General features: G+C 31.1%; 6 protein-coding genes and 1 non-coding gene across 12 annotated transcripts; 2 read left to right on the top strand and 5 right to left on the bottom strand.

Annotated features, from left to right (window-relative positions):
• The first annotated feature begins 5,398 nt into the window (after positions 1 to 5,398).
• On the top strand, positions 5,399 to 11,685 carry app (Palmitoyltransferase app). 3 transcript variants are annotated; one of them, XR_004690376.1, is made up of 10 exons: positions 5,399 to 5,750; positions 6,496 to 6,708; positions 6,824 to 6,984; positions 7,508 to 7,666; positions 7,765 to 7,902; positions 8,004 to 8,158; positions 8,252 to 8,369; positions 8,462 to 8,574; positions 8,922 to 10,060; positions 10,851 to 10,987. XR_004690376.1 is itself a non-coding variant. In XM_035084073.1 (10 exons), exons 2-10 carry the CDS (start codon positions 6,560 to 6,562, stop codon positions 11,150 to 11,152), a joined length of 1,398 nt encoding a protein of 465 aa, XP_034939964.1. In that variant the 5' UTR covers positions 5,407 to 5,750; positions 6,496 to 6,559; the 3' UTR covers positions 11,153 to 11,685. The 3 variants fall into 3 exon arrangements, 2 of the variants coding, with proteins under 2 accessions (XP_034939964.1, XP_034939962.1); XM_035084073.1 differs by having other exon boundaries at positions 5,407 to 5,750; positions 7,768 to 7,902; positions 8,922 to 9,027; positions 10,851 to 11,685; XM_035084071.1 differs by having other exon boundaries at positions 5,409 to 5,750; positions 8,922 to 9,027; positions 10,851 to 11,684.
• A 1,286-nt stretch (positions 11,686 to 12,971) lies between these two features.
• LOC118067391 (protein odr-4 homolog) lies at positions 12,972 to 15,198 on the bottom strand. Its single transcript, XM_035084074.1, has 6 exons — positions 14,864 to 15,198; positions 14,526 to 14,705; positions 14,239 to 14,441; positions 13,809 to 14,166; positions 13,500 to 13,716; positions 12,972 to 13,420 (listed from the first exon to the last, which is right to left on the bottom strand). The coding sequence occupies exons 1-6, from the start codon at positions 14,957 to 14,959 to the stop codon at positions 13,083 to 13,085; spliced, it is 1,392 nt and encodes a 463-aa protein (XP_034939965.1). The 5' UTR covers positions 14,960 to 15,198; the 3' UTR covers positions 12,972 to 13,082.
• A 292-nt stretch (positions 15,199 to 15,490) lies between these two features.
• On the bottom strand, positions 15,491 to 19,742 carry LOC118067445 (nuclear factor NF-kappa-B p110 subunit). 2 transcript variants are annotated; one of them, XM_035084161.1, is made up of 11 exons: positions 19,587 to 19,742; positions 18,901 to 19,065; positions 18,681 to 18,832; positions 18,442 to 18,605; positions 18,191 to 18,332; positions 17,960 to 18,101; positions 17,770 to 17,874; positions 16,540 to 17,684; positions 16,176 to 16,457; positions 15,813 to 16,076; positions 15,491 to 15,673 (listed from the first exon to the last, which is right to left on the bottom strand). In XM_035084161.1, the coding sequence occupies exons 2-11, from the start codon at positions 19,049 to 19,051 to the stop codon at positions 15,560 to 15,562; spliced, it is 2,661 nt and encodes an 886-aa protein (XP_034940052.1). In that variant the 5' UTR covers positions 19,052 to 19,065; positions 19,587 to 19,742; the 3' UTR covers positions 15,491 to 15,559. The 2 variants fall into 2 exon arrangements, with proteins under 2 accessions (XP_034940052.1, XP_034940051.1); XM_035084160.1 differs by lacking the exon at positions 19,587 to 19,742 and adding an exon at positions 19,345 to 19,579.
• Positions 19,743 to 20,103: 361 nt separating this feature from the next.
• Positions 20,104 to 22,679, bottom strand: LOC118067446 (uncharacterized). 3 transcript variants are annotated; one of them, XM_035084164.1, is made up of 7 exons: positions 22,588 to 22,679; positions 21,908 to 22,039; positions 21,465 to 21,824; positions 20,818 to 21,348; positions 20,675 to 20,743; positions 20,374 to 20,577; positions 20,104 to 20,286 (listed from the first exon to the last, which is right to left on the bottom strand). In XM_035084164.1, exons 2-7 carry the CDS (start codon positions 22,017 to 22,019, stop codon positions 20,138 to 20,140), a joined length of 1,425 nt encoding a protein of 474 aa, XP_034940055.1. In that variant the 5' UTR covers positions 22,020 to 22,039; positions 22,588 to 22,679; the 3' UTR covers positions 20,104 to 20,137. The 3 variants fall into 3 exon arrangements, with proteins under 3 accessions (XP_034940055.1, XP_034940054.1, XP_034940053.1); XM_035084163.1 differs by lacking the exon at positions 22,588 to 22,679 and adding an exon at positions 22,419 to 22,567; XM_035084162.1 differs by lacking the exon at positions 22,588 to 22,679 and adding an exon at positions 22,100 to 22,265.
• On the top strand, positions 22,648 to 24,558 carry Had1 (beta Hydroxy acid dehydrogenase 1). Its single transcript, XM_035084165.1, has 6 exons — positions 22,648 to 22,801; positions 22,900 to 23,087; positions 23,232 to 23,440; positions 23,661 to 23,818; positions 23,943 to 24,085; positions 24,222 to 24,558. Exons 1-6 carry the CDS (start codon positions 22,767 to 22,769, stop codon positions 24,440 to 24,442), a joined length of 954 nt encoding a protein of 317 aa, XP_034940056.1. The 5' UTR covers positions 22,648 to 22,766; the 3' UTR covers positions 24,443 to 24,558.
• A 109-nt stretch (positions 24,559 to 24,667) lies between these two features.
• On the bottom strand, positions 24,668 to 25,987 carry RpL24 (ribosomal protein L24). The gene is made up of 5 exons (XM_035084170.1): positions 25,838 to 25,987; positions 25,636 to 25,711; positions 25,396 to 25,481; positions 25,158 to 25,319; positions 24,668 to 24,849 (listed from the first exon to the last, which is right to left on the bottom strand). The coding sequence occupies exons 1-5, from the start codon at positions 25,840 to 25,842 to the stop codon at positions 24,714 to 24,716; spliced, it is 465 nt and encodes a 154-aa protein (XP_034940061.1). The 5' UTR covers positions 25,843 to 25,987; the 3' UTR covers positions 24,668 to 24,713.
• On the bottom strand, positions 24,928 to 25,058 carry LOC118067461 (small nucleolar RNA SNORA79). The gene has a single exon (XR_004690386.1). It is a non-coding gene; the product is annotated as a small nucleolar RNA SNORA79 (small nucleolar RNA).
• Positions 25,988 to 26,086: the final 99 nt, after the last annotated feature.

Below are 26,086 nucleotides of genomic sequence, written 5' to 3'. Positions count from 1 at the left end.
ATAAAAGCCCTTTTGTTGTACAACTTAGTAAACAAAGAAATAATTTAGAAGTAATGATAAACCTATATTGGCTTTGGAAGTGGCTCGAATATTGTTTAGAGCAGGAATTAAATATGACCAACTTGCTCCCATTTCTAAGCGGGTCTGGGAGTTAACTTTTCATTCGCGAGATGCTGCCAACCAAATGTTGAGGAATAGTTTTGGCAAGAATGGGGCTACAACGCTTTTGTTCCCTTCTGGAAGTTTTCAGGAAGGTGTGATTAAAGACATTCCTATAGATTTTGAGCCAGAATTAATTACCACAGAACTCAATAATGGCAACCCAGGCTGTAAATGTTGTAGAATCAGTTCGTTGAAAGAAGAGTCAAAGAAGGGGTAACGTACATGGGAGGACACCACTTCAGTGGCAGGTAACGATGCGCATTAAAGAAATACCGAACGCAGTTTACTTTTGGAAAACGAGAATTGGTTTAAGTCCATTCATCCCAGCAGTCAGGAAGTGTTACAGGTGTGGCAAGGTTGGTCACTCAATAAAGTTTTGCAAGGAGGAGGAGAAGTGTCCTCAGGTGCGGTAATAACAAGCATGATGAAGAAAATGGCTGCATGCTTAAATGCATCAACTGTAAGGTTCACATTTTTCCTTGGACAGTCAGTGCCCGAAACTTCGGGAACTTTATGAGATCAGTCGCATCATGCGAAAAGAATGTGTCATGCCAACAGCAAGGGATGTGTATGTGCAAAGACATTTTAATGCTCAAGAAAACCTGAGGCCTTCGGTGGACTCTTTGAACTTTCCAGTCCTGGGAAATGAGAATAGGGTTCCTGGGTGCATACATTAGAAGAGATGGGATCGTATAGACAGGCGGTTAGTGGTAATATGAAAGACCAAAGGCTGATGGTAAACAAGACTCAAGACAAAGTATCTCCAAGGGGAAGGAATTCCAACAGAGCTGAACAGCGAGATTGGCAGTTTTTTACACGAACTTAAGAAAAAAGACGATGGGAGACTGTAGTGACAGGTTGTTCAGGCGACGTAAGGAGTTAGTATTCAAGATCCCCGACGTGGACAGGTTGATCTCTAGAGTGATGTAGAACAATTGAGTTGCATTTTTTATCAAACAATGGCGAATAAAGCGACATACTTTCAGATTTGTCAATGGAATTGCTGCAGCATGTACGAGAAAGTTACCTGAATTACAATATCGAGCTTCCAATTTGATGTGATGTTACTCTCGGAGACCTGGTTAACGGATGATGACTCAATCTCGGTCAAGGATTTGATGTGGTGCGTAGAGACAGGGTAGGGCGCCCTGGGGGTGGAGTTGCTATCCTGGTGAGAAATAATATTAAATATAAGAGAAAACATGGTTGTATAATTGTAACAATAACATTGAGCTGTGTGCTATAGAATATTTACGTGTGAAGGGCCTTTTCTAGTAGTCTCATGTTACAGGCCTCCGATCGAAATATGACGAAGGACAGTGGGTGCGCGTTTTGAAACCAATTCAGTGGAAACTTCCTGGTCACAGGGGATTTCAATGCTCATCACCAGGTATGGGGAAGTGATGCGAACTCTATAGAAGGTACAAAATTATTGAAGCTATCGAGGAGTCGGAGGTTGGGTTGCTGAATGGGGCAGTCAAGACCTCTTATTCGCGTCAAATATCGAACAGAATCCGCTCTAGATCTATCGTTCGCAAGTGTGTGGGTTGGTTTTTGTTCGCTGTTTGAGTGGAAGGTTAGTAGGATACGTGGGGCAAGTGACCACTTCCCAATATTTATTGACTTTGACAAGGTAGTTGAGAAAAAAGGAAGCAATCATGCTCCAAAAAGGCTTTACAATAGTAAAACTGATTGGGGGCGGTTGGTCAGGGAACTCGAATTTCGGAGTAATGAAATTAGGTCAGTTGTCCAAAACGAGGATCTCGAGATTCAGGTCAAATATACGACGTTTACAGCAATTATAGAGGACTGTGTGAATGTGGCTACACCGGGAAGGGGTGGTAGTAGGAATCTAAATACAGGGAGCAGAGTTCATAAGGAGAAAGAGCGTAGAAAAGCTGCAATTTTCTGGAATAGCGAATGTGATAAGTTGGTAAGATTACGAGTTGCTGCCTTTCTTCTTCGTTTAAAAGAATATCCTTCGGAGGAAAATTTCCTTAAATATAAACAGGCAGAGGCTAGGGCTAAGTCGGGGATTCAGAAAGATAAAAAGGACTACTTCCGGTCCTTCTTAATAGTATCAATAAGTTTACAAGTCCGTCGTACATATGGAGAAGCTGAAAGCTTTGAAAAAAGGTTGGAATTCGTCGCATTGCTCGAACGAGTTTAGTGAAGAGGTAGTGGAGAGGGTGAAGGTTGGGATAGACTCTCTATGCCCATCCTGGGTAGCAAGAGGGGATCCGATGTTAGAAAATGTGGAAGGGGATGTATTTCTGGATTTGCCTATCACGGTGGAAGAATTAGAGGTCGCAATTGAGAATTCGAGGACTAAATCTAGCCCGGGGTTGGACGGGATCGATTATTTGTTGATTCAATCGTTCCCTAAAGAAGTCAGAGGGGCCCTCTTGGAGTTATACAACTCAATTTTTGCTTCGGGAATCTTCCCAAACGAATGGCGCCAGTATTCAATTTTCTTCATTCCTAGAGTCAAGGGAACGCTGTTCGGCCAATATCGTTGGCACCTTGCTTGTTAAAATCTTGGAAAAAATTCTGAATCTTAGAATATCATGGTGGTTGGAATTTCATAATAAGTTCCCTGAAACGCAGTTTGGATTTCGAAGAAGTAAATCATGTTTGGATAATTTAGCTATACTGAACGCGGAGATTTTGAGAGCTTTTGACAAGAAGCAGTGTGTTGGTGCTCTTTTTTTGGACATTCGAAGCGCATATGATAATGTGCTCGGAGATGTGTTACTTAGTAGACTAATAGTGTAGGATGGCCTAAATTAATTTTGAAATTTGTGCATAACTTAGTGTCGGAGAGGGTAATATCAGTCAAATACGACACAATAGACTGTCATAGAAAAGTCTTCAGAGGGTTACCTCAGGGTAGCGTACTGAGCCCAGTTTTGTACTCAGTTTACATGATGTCTTTAGAGTCTTGGATTGTGGAGGATTGCAAAATTCTTCAATTTGCAGATGATGTATGTATTTATGCAGTTGATAAAGATCCAAAAAAGTGTTAAAAGCTGTATCGGAGTCGGTACATAAGATTATTCCTTTTTTAAATGACAGTGGACTTGAGTTGGCTCCAGAAAAGTGCCAGTTGATTGTTTTTAGCTCCGATCCTAAAATCGCGACTAAGTCTTGGTGTATAAAAATAAATAGAGAAAGAATTTGGTCTCAGCAAGTAATTAAATTTCTGGGCATTCTGTTTCACAGCTCGCTAAAATGGGATCACCAAGTCCAAGCTATTAGGTCAAAGTGCATTAATCCTATGGCAATTATAAACTATTTAAGGTTGACATGGACTGGGGCTGATCCTCCAACGTTGATTAAGGTGTATAAAAGCCTAGTTAGGTCCAGAATTGAATATGGTGCATTTCTGTTTGTGTCGCTCAAGAAATCCCTTCTGAAAGTATTAGATAGAATCCAAAACAAAGCGTTGAGGTTAGCAATGGGGTATAGAAACTCAACTCCGCTGAATGTGATAGCTGCTGAGTCTAAAGAACCACCTTTGGAGTTTAGATTTAGGTATATGACTCATAATTTTCTAACTCGTTGTTTCTCAAACTCAAACCACAAAGTTATTGCTATCCTCAGTGAAATATCCGAACTCAGAGAGTGTCCTACCATGGTCTTTAGTACTGAAACTCCAGGGTTAGTACGTTGCTTTCAGGAAATAGAACCAATAAGTCATCTGATCTCTAGTGATTCACGCCCTAACTGCTTTAAGTTTCCATTTCAATCGATGTTCGTTCCAGCCAAGGTACATTGGGAAGAAGGAAAAGAAATTCAGGAAATTCATAAGTCCAAGCCTCTAAGTGTTGAAAGATCTTTTTGGAATTTATTCCGTGAAGAGTTTCGTGATGCCGTAGTAATTTTTACAGATGGTTCAAAGACGATAGGTAAAGAATTGGTAGGGTTCGCCTACTTAGAAGTCGCCACAAGCAGTGTGAGCCTGAACAGAACGGTTAAGTACGCTTCAATTTTCTCTGCTGAGGCCATGGCGATAATTGCAGCCTTGAAAAAATTTGCTAACACGGATTTAAATAAACTGGTTATATTTTCGGATTCTTTAAGTGTCCTGAAGGCGTTGGCCTCCATTAGATCCGCGGGTAAATTGAACGTGCTGATCGGTGAAATTAAACATTTAGTGTACAGTCTACAGGTAACTGGTAGGGTAGTAAAGTTTTTCTGGATTCCTGCACATGTAGGGATTTCTTATAATGAAAAAGTGGACTCAGCTGCGAAAGATAGCGTTATGAAGGGTCGCGACTCCCAGATTCTGCTCCCAAGCTCCGACTTCAAAGCCTTTTGGAAGGGAAAAATGCATAATGACTTTGTTAACTGGTGTAAATGTGAAGGGTTAAATAAAGGAAGATTCTACCACGAGAATTACTATTCAGAGAGCGCACTCCCATGGTTCGGTAAGTTCAATTTAGCTAGGAAACCTCTGGTCTCCATTAATAGACTTAGATGCAATCACTCTAGTCTTAAAGAAAGTCTTGCTAGATTTAATATCATTCGATCTGCTATTTGTGAATGTGGCGAAGCCGAGGAAACAGCAAACCATGTTTTCTTTCAGTGTAGTAAGTACGAGGATATACGAGCATTGTTTTGCAAAGATTTAAGGAAACAAAAATCTTTTCCTCCGTACTGCATTGAATCTATGTTACATAGTATGGACCGAGGAGTCATCTTTGCGGTGGCCAGGTTTCTGAACAGTATTGAGTTAAGTATTTAAAGATAAAGAGGTCTATTTTTTAAGGTAATCTGTAGAAACAGGAAGCAAAAGTGTCTATACAGTTATAGGTGTTACATTGAATAAGTTAAAAAGGAAAAAAAGAAAAATGTATATTTGTTTGTCGTTTATTTTTATTTTCAGTTTTTGTTTTGTTTCTGGTTCAATCATATATAAAAAATGTTATATAATATTGGAAAAATTGTTATAGAAGGTGTTAAAGAAAAATTAAATCTAATTAAAGCTAAAACTTAATGTTAAGACCAAGTTAAGGATATTGCTGTACTGTGATAAAATGGTTAAAATAAGTACAAAGCTTTTGTAAATCGCGCCAGGAAATTTAGTATAGACCATACACTGTATAGTTCTAAGTAGCAATAGTCTGTTTTTAGGATGTAAGTATTCTTTGTAACATGGTTGGTTATCTGGGCTGAGCTTGGACTCGTGATTGCCCCTACCTTTGTATCTCTTCCTTTTTTTCCAATAAATCAACAAACAACTCATGAATAAACGCACACATGTTGAATTTCAAGACCCGAGTCGTAAATATACACATACGTGGGTTAATGTCATCAGTCTGGTTAAACGTTTATTGAAGGTAGATTAGTTGGGATATTTTTTCTTTTTGAATATTGAAATCCTAGATAAACTGATGAGTTAATAAGTGAGTACAGTGACTAACATAAGTCAGTATCATGAAAGTAGAAAAGTTTGAATGAGTGGTTGCAAGGTGTTTTCCCGATGGATTTTCATGCGTGCCATTGAGAGAAATAACTCTTCCAGAGTTTCAAATTCTCTTGGAGTCAGCAGCCTCCGGGAAGGTGATGAAAATGATACTCAGAACGTAAGTTGATAATTTTTTTTTTAGAGTTCAAAGAACAATATTTTACATTTATTATTTAGCACTAATTCTTACTTTAACATTATCAAAATTCTTTTTGCAAAATTTAGGTTAAGTTAATGAAATAAAGCAATTTTTGTAATTGAAGTAAATCAGAATAATTTAAATTTTTCTCATTCTAACAATGACAATATCAATTATATTATTGTCGTTATCAAGATCAAAAAAGTTTGAATAAATAGTTCTTGCAACGTTTTGTGCTATAATTTTTTTTAACATTTATGACGAAGTATAGATTAAATAAGTAAAACCAATCAGCTTAATTAGATTTTAATTACATTAATGTCATTAATTTTTTATCCATTTTTAGTCTATATTTTGTCACTCTTTGACTATTTATTTTATGACATTTTTACAACTAACTCATTGACAATTTTATTAAAGCTATATTTTTTTTTTTCTATTATTTTAAAACATTCTTAGACAATGATGACAATCATCTATTCATATAATTTAAATTAATAAATCAAATTGTTCCGCATACTTCTTTTTGTAACATTTCCCGGTATTTTCCATGTCAATCAACACCAAGTTCATGCTCTTTAGATTTGAATAATAAAAAAATTATTATGACCTTAAGATCTCGATGATTTAGCATAATAAAGACCAAAAAGCTCTTCATATACAAGTTATGATAATACAGAATCACTTTCCCTTTCGAAATTATTTGAATATGGTATTCTTTCAGATTCCTCCACGGGCTCGTGGCTAGATAGAGTTATCTTGAAGACGATAAAAAAGAATTTATAACAATGCCGCACATCACGAGGAAGTGGGAATTATTTCCTGGAAGAAATAGATTTTGCTGTGATGGCAGGATCATGATGGCCCCTCAAACGGGCATTTTTTATATTACTGTATGCCTGATAGTTGGAACTAGTGCTTTATTTTTCATTTATGAGTAAGTTGAAACACATAAAAACAAATTGGAATTCTATAATGATGATCTCAGTAATGAAATATGGACTATCAAATCACAAATGCGTGACTAATTGAAGTACTTTCATTATTTTTAGCTGCCCATACTTGGCACTTCATGTTACTCCAGCGATTCCTGTTATCGGTGGATTACTTTTTATGTTTGTCATGTCAGCATTATTGCGAACAAGTTTTAGTGACCCCGGTGTCATTCCTAGGGCTACCCCTGATGAGGCAGCTTACATTGAGAAACAAATAGGCAAGCTTCATTTCTACTATCGCACCAATTATCTCTTATCTTCACCATTACTTTTTTTTTGGATAAAAGGATTTCTTAAATATATCTTTTAGTTAGAAATATAGATATTATTTAGAATGTCAATTGCTATCGGAATGATTTTCTTGAAATTAGTTTATGCTTCATCAAATGAAACCATCTAATAATATTAATAGACATTAATATTAAAAACAAAACTCTAGGAACTAGCTGTTTATATAAATCAATGTAAAAACGTTTAATTTTTTATAAAGGAATTTCATTGAAAACAGTCGATAGCCTAGTTAGGATTTTCACTGCATGACAGAGGCATTTAAAAATGTTCAGACATAAAAAATTCAGTGTAATCTAGAGTGTTAGGATGCTATAGATTAACAATCTCAGCTTACTAATCTTTGGCTTAAATCAATGTTCATGTTAAAATATATGATTTAAAAAAAAATGATAAGTCAAGATCAAAATCGATCAATTAATGAGTATAACTTATCAATTAATGGATTTACAGAAGTGCCAAATAATGGAAATTCGCCAACATATAGGCCACCACCTCGCACAAAAGAAATTCTAGTGAAAGGACAGCCAGTTAAATTAAAATACTGCTTTACCTGTAAAATCTTTAGACCGCCTAGAGCGTCTCATTGTAGTCTCTGCGACAATTGTGTAGGTATGTTAAGTAATTCCTTTCCATGTTTAGAATTGTATATCATTAGCTTTTTCATAAGGTTAATTTGATTTAGTAATTTTTTATAATATCATTTTCAGAAGGATTCGATCATCATTGTCCGTGGGTCGGTAATTGTGTAGGTCGACGAAATTATAGATATTTTTATGCGTTTATCGTGTCCTTGGCCTTTCTATGCGTCTTTATCTTCGCTTGTGCGATAACACATTTAATTATGCGTAAGTGCTTTTTCAAAAATTTTATGATTTTTCTTCAGAAATTATTACTTTTCTGACCTTATAATTAATTGGTTTTTTTTTTCACTTTCAATTAATTACAGTCACAAGAGACGATAAACAATTTCTAGAAGCTATTAAAATGTCTCCAGGAAGTGTTGTTGTTGGTGTTGTCTGTTTTTTCTCCGTTTGGAGCATCTTGGGTCTTGCTGGTTTTCATACATACCTCACAAGCAGTAATCAAACCACTAATGAAGATGTAATTCACATTTTCTTATCACTATTTTTTTATCAGTATCATAAATAATGGAAACAATAACTTATATTCGGAACATTTATTTATTTGTTTTAGATAAAAGGCTCATTTTCAAGTAAACGTGAACAAGAAGGCTTTAACCCCTACAGTCAAGGAAATATTTGTGGCAACTGTTTTTATGTTCTCTGTGGCCCTGCACCTCCAAGTCTAATTGGTAATTGATATTAATAAAGCTATTAAAATTATTCTTAAAATTTTTTAATCAATAAAGAATAATTGATTATTTAAATTCAATTACTCTTTTAGATCGAAGGGGAATCGTGACTCCTGGTTACAGAGCTGAGCGTGAAAAAACTGGTGATGACTATGTTCTTGCTAATAATAAAGCTTATGGAACAGTTAAAGTAGTGCAACCACAGGTAATTAAATTTATTTAAATAAATTACAGATTTGAAGTGAATTAAATGATTTGAAAGCTTAGAAATAAATTATAGAAACTATTTTTTCAAGGTTAAAGAAGTATAATAGATTTGTGTTCATGAACAATTATCTAGTAAGAGAAAATTATTTTTAATTTGCACTTTAGTTGATCATAATCAGACAACTTGTCAATGAGATACGCTTGGAAAATTACAAAAACTTCAGACATTTTTTTTTATCGTCTTTTAATGTCATTAAATACCAATATATATTTTTTTTAATGATTAAATATTAAACTATTCCATTATTATTATTTGGTGTAACTAATAAATTTTTTTTCAAATAGGCAAACGGACATGGTATCCAAAAAGTACATTTGGAAAGTGAGTTAACAAGTTCGATGAATAATCTCGTCTCTGGACAGCGTTCACCACGAATAGAATCACTCAACGGTGAGTTATCAATAATGAGTCAGGCTTCACACTGTCCGGATGATTTATCTAAATACCACCAACACACAAATGACACTTACATTCTAAAATATCCAACACCAAGACGTTGCGCTCAAGATCGCGTGCAACCTGATGATACTTATGCGGCCGAAATAGAACGCCTAAATGTCCAAGTGCAAAAATTCAATTATCGATGTGAGGAAAATTTTCAAAAATATCCGCAAAGATGTCGAGATGAATTTCAACGTTGCTCTGACAATAATTTGATTTATGATCAATACACGGTTGAACATAAATATGGAGTTGATCTCCAAAGATATCCACGGGGATATTCTGAAGATTTATTAAGGTACAGAGAAGATGAATATCGAACAACAGTAGATTTACAAAAATTTCCACAACGTTACAGTGAAGATCCTCCGCGGCCACGTTATTCACCTCAGACAATTAAATACAATAATCTCAGATGTAATCAACATGGCTTTAAATATCCAATCACCAAGAATATTTTACCTAATAGAATTTTAGGGTCAGGAAATATTCCAATGATTGGCCAAACCGCGATCGGTCTAGTAGTTAATAGATTCGGTTCTGTACCATTAAATCATGATATGATATATACTGAAAATGCTTTATACTCTGAAGAAAACGTGGAGGATAGTTTACTAAATCGTCGTTATGCTATTAATTCATTGAGTGACAATGATTGACAATGATTACTTAATTCTCATCACACTCGCACAAATATTTCTCACTTTTTATTGAGACATCATATTGACGACAAAAAAATCCTTCACTCAGATAAATGAAATTGAAAATAAAAATAATAATTGTGTTTAAAAGAGATTAACACTTATTAACAAGGATTTAATATAAACTCGTTTGAGAGATAAAATAACCTTGAAAATGCAATATAAGTCTAAGTATCTTTGTAATCTAAATAACACGTTCATTTTACAATGATAAGTCAATAAAACGTGTTTCTTTGTTTATAATTACGACCTATTATCGAGGGCTCTGTCCGTGCCGTTCGGTAAGTCCATCATCACTTGCATATTGATGCACAGTTAATAACAATAATTATTATTAATCATCATCATAATTCAATCATTGTTAAATCATTCAAAGTATTCATTTTTTTTTATAAAAAAAGAAGACTCAGTTAATTACTCATTTATTATTTTAAAGAAGTGTCATATTAGGAAATTTCAAGAAATAATTAATAAGTATTATAACGTCTTCTTTTTTTTTTTTATTTCAGTCTAGAAATAATTTCAGTTATCATTGATAACCAAGTGGCTTTTGTTAATCACTTTAAACAGTTTTGATTATCTAGGTTGTGATTTATATGAGCACATGTATTAATCAGTTTTTTCATATCATTTGTAACTAATTTATAATAGAAATATTACATTTTTATTATATTTAATTGTTGGATAGGATTATTTTTTTTTTTTTTTAACGCATTCTAGGGCTTTCATAATCATTGATAATTACTGGTTGTTATTCCTTGTAAATATTTAATTTGATGTTTTATTAATAATTTTAATTACTTTTTTTAGCGAGATTCAGTTGTTGATAATTGTCTAGAAATAAAATTTACTTCATAGCCAATAGTTGAATATTTTTATAAAATTATTAGCATGAAAGTTTTACTTCTAGATAATTATCTTTGTTTAATGCATTCTAGGGCTTTTACATGTTTATTTTTATTAATAATAGCTAGTGTTATTTATTCCAGTTGAATTTAATAAATATTTTAAAGTTTTAAAGAAAGGAATTAATTTGAGATGATTATTAAAATAAATTAAATTTTTTTCTAGGAAGCACGACAAATAGTGTAAGTCATCTTGTCACCAATGAAGTACCATTGGCATCATTAAATATTCCACCAATTGACATCGATGATATTGCTCCACTTCCACCGAGACAGAGTGTCATTGTTCCACCTGTCTTAGACACAACATCATCACAGATTACTGTAGTAACACCATTATCAGCTTCGAAACTCCGACTTTTACAAGACACAACAATGATCGAGTCTGCACTTGATTTAGATTCATTAGAAGAATCTAGTGTCGGTCGTGGCAGTCAAACAGGTCTAATAAAAATGGGAGTTGTTTAAATTAATTAATTATTAAGTAACGAAAATTGTAAAATAATAAATTAGGATAAATTAAAATTAATTAAACAATCTAAAAAAATTAGTGATATAAAAAATGAGATAAACACGATCCTGGAGATGGTGTCATTGGTGTAGGGAATTTAAATATTTTTTCCACTGTTATGATATGTGATTAATTTTTATATTTCTATTGTCACATGATGACACAACGAATGGAAATTCACTAATCATTTTGATAGCTTTTTTTATTATATTGTATCATTCAATCATCTGTTATTGTCATCAATTAAATCACAATTAGTTTTAGTGCCTCAACTATTATTTAGTATTAGACTAACAATGTGTAAAACTTTGATGCCTCAGTACTGGCTAATTCTGTTCTGAAGTGAGGTAGAATTCCTTCATATTCTATTTTACTTTTTATTAAATCACTGAACGATAAGATTGATTTAATTCAAATGAAGAACAGTTTTTTTTTAATTAAACTGGACTTGTGATAATCAAAAATATTTAAGTAAATTTATTATTATTTCTTTTTGATGAACAATTTACTGAAGCTAATTATGATTTTATATTAAAAATTGTGAAGCAAAAGTTGTGATTACTTTTAAAATGTGATTTTTCTCCCCCACTTCAGATGACAATTTATATTTTTCTTTATACTCCCTTGCATTTGTATTAAGAGAGGATAAGATTGAAATATAGTTTATTAATTATCGTGAAAGCATTATGTACAGATGTAGGAATGTGATTATTTCCAGTAAATATTAAATAAAAAATGGAATTGATACAATTAATAAATTTAAACGAAACATTACCTAATATATAAAAGAATAAATTGGTTATATTGTAAAATTACTTGATGATGTATACATAGCTACGCACAATCAATTGAGTTATGTACTTGTTATGTCTTGATCACTGGAAGTCTTTTAGATTGGGGAAAAAGGGTGCATAAAGTATAAAAGTGTTGCAAATAAATAAATAGTATCATGAAACTTGTCTTAAAGATGTACAGTGTTAACAGAAATGAAGTTTATGTAAATAAGAAGAAAATTAAAATGTTCAGAATTGACCTGACTTTTCCATGACTTTGATGAAAGCCTAAAATTGAATAGCATAACGAACAAAAATATAAAAGATTTTTTTAAAGGCTTTCAATTGTTTTAAATGAAATAAATTTTATTGAAGAAATATGTGAAATAATTTATGAATTAAAATGAATAATAAGAAATATAGATTAAAAATAATAAAAGGGAAATATTAAAATTAACTATTGCCTTGAGAAAGAAATAAACAATTTTGTATTTGGAACTTTCATGCTTACTGCGTTAAAAATTGTATCGCATGTAAACAATTAATGCGTAGATCTCGTTTGTACCTTTTTAAATGTAATTAGAATAAGTATTTTCATCAATATCGTAAAAAGTGAAAGAAAATTAGCAAATTTAATATAGAACGAGTAATTAATTATTAACTGCCACGTTTGAATGATAAACGGCTGTTCTTGTCTGTACATACGTTGTGAATAATGACTTTACGTGTATATAAATTCAATAAACGTATATTACTTAATAGCGATTATTAACAAAAAAAAAAAAATAATTATGTTATAATATAATGCAAGTTAATTAAATGAGTATGACTATCAATCATTCCGTACTATTCTATATTTAATTATCATTCCTTTTTGTTAAATTTTAGTTGACTTTAAATTTAGTATTATTTCATATACATCGTGTAAAAATGTTTCAATAAAAAAACCGATCTCAATGATATGTTAATGGAAATATGTACCATAATTTATTTATAGTGTATACAATTTTTGTTTCACTTGTCTCCACCGTGAATTATTATTTATAATTTGAACAATATAAAATCATTATTTTATTTTATTTGAATTTGAATATTACATCAAATTACAGATAAATTAATATAAATAACGTATTAAAATTGCGATAATTACGATAATTATTGCTACACCAATACCTGAGATATATAAAAATAATTTGTTATTTTCTTTTAATTTTTTCTGTTCAGTTGGCTCTGTTATTATGTCATTTTGACAATAAAATTCTGAAGGATCTGCTTGAAGTTCAAACTCTTTCTGAACACTACTTTCTTGTACTTCTAAGTCTAGAAGCTCTTGAAGAGAAATCAGAGCTTCCTGAGGACCTTCTCCAGGAAAAAGATAGTCCGATAAAGTTATTTTACTTTTTGGCAGTGCAACTAAGACTCGCCTTGGTGGCTCATGAAGAGTTATATTATCTAGATAAATTTAATAATCCATCATTAATTTTTTTTTGTTGGTATAATAAATATATTTAAGTAATTGGTAGATGAGTACCTTCTGGAAGTGCATTTTCTTCTTCAATTAAACTATCCCAATGCATTTCAAGCCTACTAGCCATCGATCTCATGATATCTTGCTTAATTGCATTTGTAGCATCTCCAATTGTTGATGATTGATGAACAAAAGTTCTGCTTGATAACTGACCTAACAGTCGTATTGAGGCACTGAAATGTTCACGCTTAATGTGCGAGCTTGATGATTTAATAGGCGTCTGTGAATAACAAAGATGGGATTAATGTTTATTAATAGAAGTTAATAGCTACTTAATAAAACATTGTATAAATAATTTATACTGATACTAACACTTGGAATGTAAATGACAGCTTTTAATGCTCTACTATTGGAAGTAGAATCACTACTTTTTGATTCTTTTTTATCCTTCTTCTTTTTCTCTCCCAAAATATCAATTGCATCACTTTGAGCCATTGGTTCGTTTTCTATCACAACAATTCCTGATTCTATTTTATTTGAAACATCTTCTAAAATATTTTGAAACTGCTGTTTTAGATTTTCTGATTGTAAACTTTTTATTATTGGAAATATTTGATCAAAATCTACGTGAGTATCTAATTGATACCATTTTGTTGGTTTTGGCTGAAACTTCCATTCTGTTGGTTTCAATATTCCGTTCTCTTTATCATTAAATGATTTACTGGAAAATCTGTAAATAATCAGAAATGTAAGATCGATTAAATTAATTTCGAGTTATAAAAATCTATCATGAAGATCATACTTTTTTGTTCTACTGTTAAATGCAAGAATGATACTGTCATGAGGATTGGTTCCAAATAAATATGGATCAGATTCTACATTCCTATGAATCATTGTGATAATTGACTTCAGTCTTTGTGTGGAATCATTGTTATTTAAACAATCTTCTGGTCCGATGATAAATATCCCCAATATCCACATTCCTCCTGGAAGCATTCGTGTAACCTAAAAAATAAATCATAATAAAATTATTATAACTTTTAAGAATGAATGATAAAATATTTTTTAACATTTTAAATATAAACATACATGCTTTGCATGATCAGCAACCCAACTTCCAGGTACATCATTGATAGATTTGATGAATTTAGGTGATAATTCGTGTTGGGTACTCGTTTGGGAACCAATTAAAGGTTCTTCAATGACATCTTTTGATGCTGGAGGCGGAGTTCTTGCCAAATGTATCACATAATCTTTATCTGGAGTACTCTAAATAAAATATCCAGAATAAAAAACATAAATAAAAAAAAATTTTTGATTAACTTCAAATTGTTTATTAAATAAACATTTTGGAGTAAATTGAGTATTTATCAAAGAACAGCTGGTATGAGTTTAACAAAATGTATGAGTAATTTGTAAATTCTAACCTGTCCTAAAATTAACCCCACAGTGTAAGCATCCGATTGTGCTAATGATTCTAAATAATTTAAAAGACACTCTTCTGCATATACTAGTCTCACCATTTTAATTATGAAAAATTTTTGAAATGTAAATTTCTTTTATGACTTGTCACATACATCAGCTGATTTATTTACCACTCCAAGTATGCTTGGGATTACACGCTTTCACAAAGTATATGCTTATTTATTTACAAAGTTTATTACTAAATCATTTTTATGATAAAATTAAAATTTTTAATATAAAGTGTATTAGAAAAATTTAAATTAATTATTATAAACAAATTTTTTAGAACAGCTTTCTAAACTTTTTTAATTATTCTAATTATCATCTAAAATAATAATGTAATCTTACTTATCTACTGTTGTCAACAAGTTTAAAGATCATTTGAAATTTAAATTTAAAAAACACAAAAAAATATTGTATTTAAAATACACGATTTATTCTATTTGTTTAAAGTAACAAAATATTTTTATCAATAAATTTTTAAAAACAATACAATTATATTATGTACATACATCTTTCTCAAAACATCCATTAATTGATTTGGTCAGATGTTAAATTAATCGTATTAATAATAATTTTACGAAAGAATATAACAGTAAAAATCACACATGATTTTTAATATAACTTTAACTATAAATTATGAAATTTTCAAAGTAAAATTACATATTTAAGTTCTGATTTCGCGTTACATCCTGCAAGAATGTTACTGCTTCCGTTTGCTTCAATTGTTGCAATAAATCAACAAGCTTTTCTATCGTCAAATTGCCTTGAACCTATAAAATAATAAATTATATATTAATACTTAATATTGAGATATTTATAAACAATTGAAAATTAAAAACAATGATCTAACTAATGATGTTAGTGAAATTAATAAGCTCAAAGTGATAAATATTTGCATTTGATGCTTACATCAGCATAGCTAAGAATGGTCAGAGCTGGACTTGCTCCAGAATTTTCAAGTGAACTTGAAAGATAATCACAGCCCAGCTTCTTAGCGAGTTTTTTCCATCCATCATTTTTTTCCAAGATATTACCCAAAGTAGCCATTTGATCTACATCTAACCATTCTGTGATGGTTCCTCTTTCTTCCTTAGTTTCTTCTTTTATCTCACGTGTTCCTGATTCTTCTTGTTCACTATAATTTTTTTCTGCTCCTCTCAATAAATTTCCTATCTATAAAAACATCAATGAAGAGATGACAAATTTTTCTTTACTTAAATAAATAATAATAGATAAAAATAAAAATTTAAAGATAATTTATTTGTCTATTACCTCATCGTTTTCAGATGCAAATTCAGAATAAGTTTCATTATCTAGTGGATCGTCATCCTCTTCCTCTACTTCTTCCTTTATTTTGATGGTTTCTTGTGGGTGTTCATCATCAAATATAAGTTCACGTTCATAAATCTTTCCATGGCCATTTGGTATTGATGGATCAGCATTATGTTTCAATAGAAGTGCACGTATTTCTTTAGCACGTGATCCCGTATTGACAAGAGCTGTGTGTAAAGCTGTATTTCTACCTAAATTTCTTTCGTTAACTTTAACATTTGTCTGAAAGAAAGAAAATTTGATAGAGCATTAATTAATTTTTCTATAATTTAATTTTATTTTTAAAAAAACATAAAATCATTACCTTTTCTAAAAAATAACGAACAACTTCAACATGTCCTCCTTCAACAGCTATATGAAGTGGTGTCCGCCCAAAAGATCTCTCAGCACTATTAACATCATCTCCAGCTTCAACAAGTAATTGAATAGCACGTAGTGATCCAGCTTCTGCTGCTAACTGTAGAGGAGTCCAACCAGCATCATCTCTTACTTTAAAATCAGCTTTACCTTTCAATAAAGCACTAACACACTCCCAAGCATTGGGATTTTTTACTGCTTCGTGAAGAGGATATGATCCATGATTATCACACACATTAGGCTCAGCACCCAACATTAGTAAAGCGTTAACGACAACGGGTTGGTTCAACATAACTGCATACTGCAAAGGAGTTTTTCCTGATGCATTCCCCATGTCGACGAATTCTTTAAACTCTGGTGATGAGCTAATGATTGATAAAATATGTTTAACCACCTCTCGTTGACCATGACGAAGTGCTGAATGTAATGGAGTATCTCCATAAGAGGTACGTTCTTTTAAAATTTTTTTTAAAGATTTTCGCATCGCTTCTGGATCATTTCGAGAATGCTTTAATGCTTCTCGTAATAAATTACTAGCAAAGTGAGGTCCGTCTGCAATTGGACCTTTACGACGTGGACCATCGGTGCTTAATTCATCGTCAAATTCATCACCATTACTATAAGGATTAGATGAAGCAAAGTATATATACTGATCAAAATCAATATTTTTTAAACACTCTAGATACTCAGCAGAATCACATTTTTCGACAGTTAATTTCTTAAGTTCTGCTGATAATTCACTAGGAGTTGCACTTTCAAATGCAAATATATTTTTCGACATTGTTGTATCTGGAAGTATTGGTTCAGCAAGATCAATATTTTCAGAATAGGACATTCTGGGCCTTTTTCTCCCTAAAATATTTTCTGTTGGTTTATAAGTAAATCTTACAGGCTCCGAACAATCTCCATCAGTTGGCCTTTCTAATTGCACAAATACTTCTTTTGTCTCTGTAATATTGCGATCTTTATAAGGAGGGGTCCGAAATACTATCGCATATTGATGATGGACATCAAGCTCAGAAAATCGACCATACGCACTCCAAATTTCGTTATCTTTCTCGTCGACTTCGAAGAATTTAACTTTAATATTTTCTAAGAGATAATAAATAAATATTACATCAGTATTTTTAATCGGTACTCCGATATTGATAAAAAGCTATAGAAGGATATGACTCACTTTTACCAACTTTTTCAACAAGTAAAAAAACCTCTTCGTTTCCATCACAGCTACTGACATATTTATCAATACGACATATTTTTAATTCTCCTGTTAAGGCACTTTCTAAACAAATAAAAAATTTTTAATTTATAATTACTTACAATGAATTATAATTAAATGATATTTAAAAAAACACCCTTCAACTTACTAAGATTATTGATGACATGAGAATACACAGGAGCAGTTAAAGGGCACATGACACCATGTTCATTTGGAACGTAGGCTTGGAATGCCAATGAAACGCTATTCAAGTCCATCCATTTTTGAGCACTTTCTGCATCCATTTTAATCTAGAAACAATGAAATTATTCGTAAAAATGATTATAATAATAAATCTTTTTAATTAAATCAAATATTTGAATCCAAAACATTCCAATACCTGAGTTTCTTCTCGAACACTAAGACATTGAACTGTATGATCAATTTGTCGATGTTTTTCAAGAGCTTCTGCTCTCAATTTCTTAATGAGTTCATCTTTAATATGTTTTTTAGCCGTGTGAATTATTCCCATTCCATGGAATCTTAATAAAAAATATCAAAATATAAAATATTATTTTTTGGAGTAAAATTATATTAAAATGGGGTAATAATAAAATTATCATTCTTATCTTCATTATTTAAGTTACTTACGTAGCAGTCCAATTATTTACTGCTGAGACTTCAACTTCATAAGGTTGATCAGTTTCAGTATTACCTTCTCTCTTGACAAGATGATGAGCATGAGGCATACGTCTATCTTCATTTTTTGTAACAATACTGCAACGAATAATTGCACTGCCTGGGAAATTCCGTAGCTATATAACCAATTGACAACATCAGCATCATTGTGAATAATGCACATGAAATATTTAATTTACTAGAATATTTACTTGAACAGTTGGAGCATGTCGTTTTCTTCTAGTGGTGGAATTAGCACTGGCAAGACTTCCATGAGTTCCCATCATCTCAGATTTATATCTGAATCTAAATTTCTCGATAGGCTGGTCAAGAATTACTAGCTCTGGGCTTTCTAACATCGTAGCTAAAACATCAAACATTTATTGTTGAATCTACCACTTTAAAAAATACTTCAATTAAAGTCCTTTTTACCTGTTGTGTTATTTAGATTAATTATTTGGTTATTGAAATTTAAACTAAAATTATCATCATCTCTGAGAAAAGAAACGTTTGGATCTGGAGATGCCATACTTCCAACTGATGGTGATTCTGTTGAACTGCTGTGGTAGGGACTGTTCATCATAGGAGTTAGATTATCTGTAAATTTATGATCATAACCTTACTAAAACTAAAGATGTTTTGTTTTGCCTCCAATAATTAATAATAAGATTAAGTTTCAATTTTATTTATCAAATAATACAAAAAGATATTCCTTAGAGGTTATAATTTTATGATATATTATTTATTAAAAAGGGAATTCTAAAATTTTGATAACCGGTTTAATAATTGGTCACTTGAACACATGTTTAAAAACATTATTAAATATTCGAGAGGCTAGAATAACATTTTTTTTATCATTATTCATTGATATGTTACCATAACCATATTGATAAAAACTTGTAGAATCAGGTAGAGCATTTGTTAATGCATCAATATTTTTATAAATAATTGGCATTTTTAACACAAAACTTGTAATATAAATAACTGATTGTTAGGATGACTTTGGAGATGTGTTTCTTCAGTTGTAAAGTTTAATTGTTGTAAATAATTATTTCAACAACAAAATGATCACTTTTGAGACAACACTAATAAATGATACGTTCAATTAAACGACTCACCGCATTCTAAATTATTTGCATCAAGTTATCTGCAGATACGTCATAAAAATCCTTGATGATTACAAACTGCAGGTTCTTCCCCGAGCTGGATAGACAACTGTAGCTGACCAATGAAATTACGCAGTTGTATGTCGCTGCTGTTCGCATTGCAAATATAATCAACAAAGTGGGGTTAGAGTAAATAAAAAGGATTCTGAGCTTGTGTATGTTGGGAAATCCCAAAGAAAGGAAGCTTTCAATTTCTATTGTATTCATAATAAATTTAAAAATTATAATTGCTGTAAAAAGAATAATATGTATGATTTTTTATACTTTTTTTATCTGAAGAGCTGATGAATAATATTGTTATATAATTTTTGAATTTGGTTTATCCCAAGGACATTTTTTGTATCATCGTTCAATGAATATCATCAATAATCAAACTGAATGACTATTTTTCTTGTAAAAGAAAGGACGAAAGCAAAAAAAAAAGAATGAAAATATTTTTGAATATTAATAAGATTCAAAAAGACACAAATTTATATGATAATTTATTAATAATAATATTAAACTCAATAATTAATAAGTGGTTTATTAGAATCTCGAGGTGTTGATGAGTGTAATGTATCACTGATTGTTATAAAATTTGCTCTTTTATTAATTGTATATCTTCTCCACCAGACTGCTATCGCAAAGAAAAATCCACAGACTACAAGTGAAACTATCAAAGAAATAGATACGTTCATTGAAATCTAAAAATTGTATTTATAAATCTTGATAAAAATCATTTATAAATCATTTAACAAACTGTAGAATGTTGATAAAAAAGTCGGTTGAAAGTTTCCTTTGGGATTTGCTTTTCTAGCTACTCGTGTTTCGTTCTTCTCATCAGGTGGTTGAACAATCTTAATATTTGAGTCCATGTTTTGTTTATTAATGAAGTAATTTATGTGTTGGTTTTTAGGTAACATTGGAGCGGGAATATTGTCTTTCAATATCCAAGGTGAAGTATCTAATATTTGCATATAAAATTAATTAACTTTCAAATAAATGTGCTAATTCAAGATTAATTTTTTAGGAAGCAATAAATTATTAAATATTCTCATTACCATCTAAGGTTTCTGGTAATTTTTCCAACTTTTCTGATTTATCTCTTGGTGCCCATAGTAAGTGTTGATCTAATTTTGGTAAATTAATATTACTCAATAACATTAATGTTTTGTAGTAAATTGTTTGGAGACCAGTTTATTACCATGAAACAGTTCTGGAGCTTTCTCCAATTTTTCTGATTCGACATTCCAATAATTCCATTGCTTCCATTCATCATCTGGCCATCGGGCATTTTTATTGTTTCCAAAAATATCAAAAGCAGGAGGGACTCGTGTTTTGATATTATCGACATGCTCAGGAATAACGGGAATATCTTCTACACCATGGTCAAAAACTCCAAAGCCATCAATAATAAGTAAACTAGTTTGAGTAGTGTCATTGTTTGTTCCTTGTAGAAACTTAGGAACTCGCCTTTTCGTTAAAGTTGACGACTTTGTTGTGCTCTTGAGACTTGCATGAGTAGACATTGATTGATGTTGGATGTTTGCTGATGCATTAAAGGCTGTGGACAAAGCCAACAGCTTGTTCTGGACAGGGATATTCTTTGCAGACGATGACAGCTCAATGTTGATCAATGAACCATTAAGATTTGAAGAGTGTTGGTTACATGCATGAGAGCTTGAATTCTTTGATTTGGTGCAAGTTATTGGTATCTCTATTTTTACTGGAGATTCTTAAAAATAATATCAACCATAAATAAAGAACAAATCTTGATATAATAGTAATATATAAGTTAAATATCATAAAAAAAATTAATGAAATAAATTATTAATATCTGCAATTGTTTACCTGGATTGTTTGTATTATTATCAAGACTTTTATCTTTTCCTTCTTTAGTATTTTTACTCATCATCAATTCAGACGTGTTTGAATTATTATTATGAATACCTACTGCGGGCAATTGTGATAACAAAGAGCTTGAAATTTTATTAAAGTTGATCAATTCTTGGGTAAGATTAATCATAGTTTGTAAAGTATCATTTTCTGAATGTCTTTTCATCTCTTTGGAATTAAAAGAAAATGATAAAACAGATCCCTCTTTTGGAAATGATGCTAGCGAATGATGACGTCTTTTAACTCGGTGCATCCTTTTACTCAAAGGAGACTTTCTTTTCCAGCGTCTAACTTTTTTTTGTTCATTATTAATTACTAGAGCGAACAGAGAAAAAAAAACATTCAAGAAACTGAAATACTTTTAACATAAATTAAAAGTAGATTTTGAAAGTTATTACAATAATGTAAAACAGAAGTTGTTAATTTATTATCTGGTTCCTTTGTGGTACTTAAAATTCCTCCTTCCGATATTGAAACAATGTCTCCTGCATTTTTAATTTCAATATCCATGGCTGAAGTGACTAAAATTTCTAAATAATATTTTTAAAATTTATTATTTAATATAAACAAAGAATTTAAACTAATCTTACTGAAAATACAAAAGATTAAATGCCAATGATTAATCTTCATTATAATTTTCTAAACAGCTGAAGACAATTTTGCCTATAAATAAATATCCAATGATATTTATTATTATTAATTAATAATTATTATCAAAATTTAAATATTAATTCACAATAAATCATCAACAACCACCACAAAAATAAAAAGTCAGCTAAGAAAAGTAAATAATGATCTTTTACGTTTGAATTCACAAACAAATGTGTGAATTTGACGTAACTTCATAGTCAGAATTCACTTGTTAAAATCATTTGCATAAATTTAAAAAACAAATGAAATAATAAATACCTTTAGTTGTTTTATCATTATTTTATATAGTAATAAAATATCCTGTTATCATAATGTTTGTTGTTATTATCAAAATTATCTAATGATCTTCAATATCATTGGCTATTTGATCTGTATTCCAACATGATAAAACAGTTCAAAACTATTGCAGATAAATAGAATGACATACATATATAATCGAATTGATTAAATGAGAAGGGGAAATTGATACATGTATATATAAGTGTAGTCTACTTAACAAGTATTCAGTTGATGTAGAACTTATTCACAGCTGATTTGAACCCTCCTTGCAGTATCACATTCCTTAAGTGATTCCAGAAGCTTAATCATTGTTTGGCTGCTGATAAAATGGCGGAGAATGAGAAAATTGGAATTGTTGGCAGGTGATAATATTTATTTATTATATTATATCATAATTAAAATTTAATTTCAGCATTTATGATTATTGTATTAATGAGAAATAAATTGTTTATTTATTTAGTGGATTAATTGGACGCAGTTGGGCCATGTTATTCGCCAGTGCTGGTTATCATGTGGTAATTTATGATATTCTTCAAGACCAGATTAATAATGCTTTGAAAGATATTCATCATCAGCTGAAAAAACTCGAAGCTGATAAACTACTTCGTGGTAAACTTAATGCTAATCAACAGTTTGCGTTAATTAAAGGTAATATTTTTTTTCTCTATTTATTTATCTACTTAAATTCATTTTATTCCAATAGTTTTCTTAATGTTATTACTTTTATCAGTAATAATTATTTATAGTTTTCAAACTTTAGAATTTATAATTTAAGTTTGAATTGCTTTCCAGGGACTTTAAGTTTAGCCGATGCAGTGAAGGATGCTAAACTCCTCCAAGAATGTATCCCTGAGAAGTTGGATCTTAAGAAAAAACTTTATACAGAGATAGATAAACTTGTTGATGATAAGACAATAATTTCCTCTTCAACATCCACCTTTCGACCTTCATTATTTAGTGAAAATCTTAAACACCGTGCACAAGTTATCGTTTCACATCCTGTAAGTTTTCTCATTAATTTTAAACTTTTGTTATTTATAGTACGGATATTTAAAAAATTCTGATAAGTATGATCTCCATTTGTGATGTAATCTATTTACGGTCTACGTACAAAAATGTGATAAGAATACGTAGTTGATAAATTCTATATTTATTTTTTGTTATTAAAAAAAATAATTCTCCTTGATTGTTCTAATTGCTAAGATATCATGAATTTTTCAGGTAAATCCACCTTATTACGTACCATTGGTGGAAATTGTACCAAGTCCCTGGACCAGAGCTGATATTCCAGAGAAAACTAAAGAGATTATGACTGAAATTGGTCAAGCACCTGTGGTATTTACAAGAGAAATTGATGGCTTTGCACTTAATAGAATCCAGTAATTATTAACTCAGCTATTTTTTCTTATCTCTAAAGCAAACGTATTAAATTTAAAGAATATTTATTAATCATAAATTTAAGAGAAAGCAGAGAAACTATTATCAATGTCTTAATTATTCTAGGTATGCTATCCTCAATGAAGCTTGGAGACTGGTGACTGACGGAGTTCTTAGTGTCAAGGATATTGACACAGTTATGAGCGAGGGTTTAGGAATGCGTTACGCATTTATAGGAGCATTTGAAGCTGCCCACCTAAATGCCGAAGGTATAATACATTCCATACCTTACATTTTTCGCGATGAGGGTTGACCTGTATCCTCCTACAGAAAGCGTTTACAATGAATGATTGTTAATAATAATAATAATCATTGATGAGTTTTTTTTTTATATTTTTTTCTAAGGCATGAAAAAGTACTGTGAAACGTACAATAAATCAATCTATGATGTGAGTCAAACCTTTGGACCAACACCAAAGTTCATTGGGCCTGCTGCGGAAAATATTTCTAAACAACTGGAAGAAATGTGTCCATTGGATAAATTGCAAGAAAGGCGTGATTGGAGAGATCTTGCTTTAACTAAGCTGTCGATTTTGAAGAAAGAGCTTAATGATAAGAAAAACTAAGACGAAAACTGAGTTGCATTTCAATTGTTGTAAAAAGTTCCGATTTATAAATGAGTCAATAATTGTTTTATATAAAAATAAAATATTTCTTTGATATTATTTGTGAAATGATAAAATGTACTTTTTATGAATTTAGTGTCTTGAAGACGATAAAAATATTTCATTTTTGATACTTATAGAGTAAAAAGAAAATCATGGTTATTTTAAATAGAACTTTTAACAATATCATTTTCAATTTTATAAGTTTATTTATTTTTTATATACCGAAAAATTATCGTTTTCCTCCCACACGTGGTGCACTCTTTTGTGTAACCTTTGTGGCCTTTTCTTTCTTCGTGGGTTTCGGTTTAGGAGGTTGAGCTGCTTTCTTTACAGCTTTTGCGGCCTTTTTCTGTTCTTTAGCGACTCTGTTTAGAAATCACAGCAATAAATTAATACACATATTCATGTTAGCAAGTGAAAAACAATTTTAAATATATATGTTCAATTGTTAGAACCCGCAAAACCAAACAGTGTAATTTTTAATACAATTCTGGGTGAAGCAGCTCTATTTTTATTCTAAGACATTCTGAAAACGAACACAATGTTATGAATTGTGTTTGAGGAACAGATGTCTATCTTGCATATTTTAGTTAATATAAAACATTTGAAGGATTATATTAACTAGGCATTGTTTCGTTCCGAGAATACATTTTGATGTAGTTGAAATACTCACTTGATGGCTTGATCTCTCTGAGCCTTCCTGATTTCAGGCTTCATATTCCTCTTAGCAAGAATATCAGACAAAGAAGCTCCAACGATAGCACGATTGAACTTTTGTGTTCTCCTCGTCCTTCGTTTGGCTTGTTCTTCTTCCTGACCCTTCTTGTGCTTACGCCTAACAAATAAAATCATTAATTGCCAACTTGTTTGACACAATTGAGTAAATTAATTTAATATTTTATGGGGCATACCTGTAAAGAACAGTCCATGTTACTTTTCTAGGGTTACGCTTCATCAAGTGAGCAGATTCACATTTTGAATTGAGGAAGGTAAAAGTCTGAAAACATGACAAATATAGGTTAAGTTTTGTCACATACATGTTGTGATAAACATTGCAAAACATACAATAGTAATAAAATTTTTTTTATTAACATGATATAAATGCATTTTTTTATGTAATTTTTAGAAATGTATTATAAATTATCACACACCTTTCCATCCACCTTAACCATGGTTTTCCCATGGCCAGGGTAAATTTTGTACCCACTGTATGCACACAGTCCGATCCTGAAATGATTGTGAATAAATTAAAGCCATTTTATCACTCCACATTAAAACAAAAGTATTCTCAATCAAATTCATAAGATTGCACAAATACTTTCGGATTAAAAATCATTCAATAACATAACTTACTTCATTTTGCTTTAGCAAGAACTCTTTCCGCTAAAGCGAAACACCAAAATGGCCGATTGTTTGGTATTTTTCTAGTAAATTTTCTCGATAATTTACTAACAAAAAATAAAAAATTCCTAGAAAACGTCATCGACTGTGTCAGAATTCTAGCGTGGCGCGCTCTGGAGGTTATTTAAATTCATAAACACGAGTCACCATTTTGGAAATAAAGAAGAACTCAACATCTAGCAAGAAAACTATTGGTTGTTT

This window comes from Chelonus insularis, unplaced genomic scaffold, assembly GCF_013357705.1.
Source record: "Chelonus insularis isolate UGA/USDA-ARS -01 unplaced genomic scaffold, ASM1335770v1 contig_383_pilon, whole genome shotgun sequence".
Classification (NCBI taxonomy): Eukaryota; Metazoa; Arthropoda; class Insecta; order Hymenoptera; family Braconidae; genus Chelonus; species Chelonus insularis.
Note: the sequence above shows the minus strand (reverse complement) of the source record. Positions and strands in the feature narration are given on the sequence as shown.

Bases quoted from the DNA above. Each gene is read 5' to 3' on its own strand.
- app (XM_035084071.1), top strand. From the start codon at position 6,560: ATGCCGCACATCACGAGGAAGTGGGAATTATTTCCTGGAAGAAATAGA. The intron at 8,159-8,251 runs GTAATTCACATT...TATTTGTTTTAG, and splicing joins ATCAAACCACTAATGAAGAT to ATAAAAGGCTCATTTTCAAG. The intron at 8,575-8,921 runs GTAATTAAATTT...TTTTTCAAATAG, and splicing joins TTAAAGTAGTGCAACCACAG to GCAAACGGACATGGTATCCA.
- LOC118067445 (XM_035084160.1), bottom strand. From the start codon at position 19,423: ATGCCAATTATTTATAAAAATATTGATGCATTAACAAATGCTCTACCT. The intron at 17,685-17,769 runs GTGAGTCATATC...ATTATCTCTTAG, and splicing joins TGTTGAAAAAGTTGGTAAAA to AAAATATTAAAGTTAAATTC. The intron at 16,077-16,175 runs GTAATAGACAAA...ATGTTTTTATAG, and splicing joins TTGCATCTGAAAACGATGAG to ATAGGAAATTTATTGAGAGG.
- RpL24 (XM_035084170.1), bottom strand. The intron at 25,482-25,635 runs GTGTGTGATAAT...TCATGTTTTCAG, and splicing joins TGGTTAAGGTGGATGGAAAG to ACTTTTACCTTCCTCAATTC. The intron at 24,850-25,157 runs GTGAGTATTTCA...ATTTCTAAACAG, and splicing joins CAGAGAGATCAAGCCATCAA to AGTCGCTAAAGAACAGAAAA.
- Had1 (XM_035084165.1), top strand. From the start codon at position 22,767: ATGGCGGAGAATGAGAAAATTGGAATTGTTGGCAG. The intron at 23,441-23,660 runs GTAAGTTTTCTC...TGAATTTTTCAG, and splicing joins AAGTTATCGTTTCACATCCT to GTAAATCCACCTTATTACGT. The intron at 24,086-24,221 runs GTATAATACATT...TTTTTTTCTAAG, and splicing joins TGCCCACCTAAATGCCGAAG to GCATGAAAAAGTACTGTGAA.
- LOC118067446 (XM_035084162.1), bottom strand. From the start codon at position 22,139: ATGAAGATTAATCATTGGCATTTAATCTTTTGTATTTTCA. The intron at 21,825-21,907 runs GTAATAACTTTC...TGTTCGCTCTAG, and splicing joins AACTTCTGTTTTACATTATT to TAATTAATAATGAACAAAAA. The intron at 20,287-20,373 runs GTTTGTTAAATG...TTTCTTTGATAG, and splicing joins TTTTTTATCAACATTCTACA to TTTCACTTGTAGTCTGTGGA.
- LOC118067391 (XM_035084074.1), bottom strand. From the start codon at position 14,959: ATGGTGAGACTAGTATATGCAGAAGAGTGTCTTTTAAATTATTTAGAA. The intron at 14,167-14,238 runs GTATGATCTTCA...GATTATTTACAG, and splicing joins TTTAACAGTAGAACAAAAAA to ATTTTCCAGTAAATCATTTA. The intron at 13,421-13,499 runs GTACTCATCTAC...AAATTTATCTAG, and splicing joins AGAAAATGCACTTCCAGAAG to ATAATATAACTCTTCATGAG.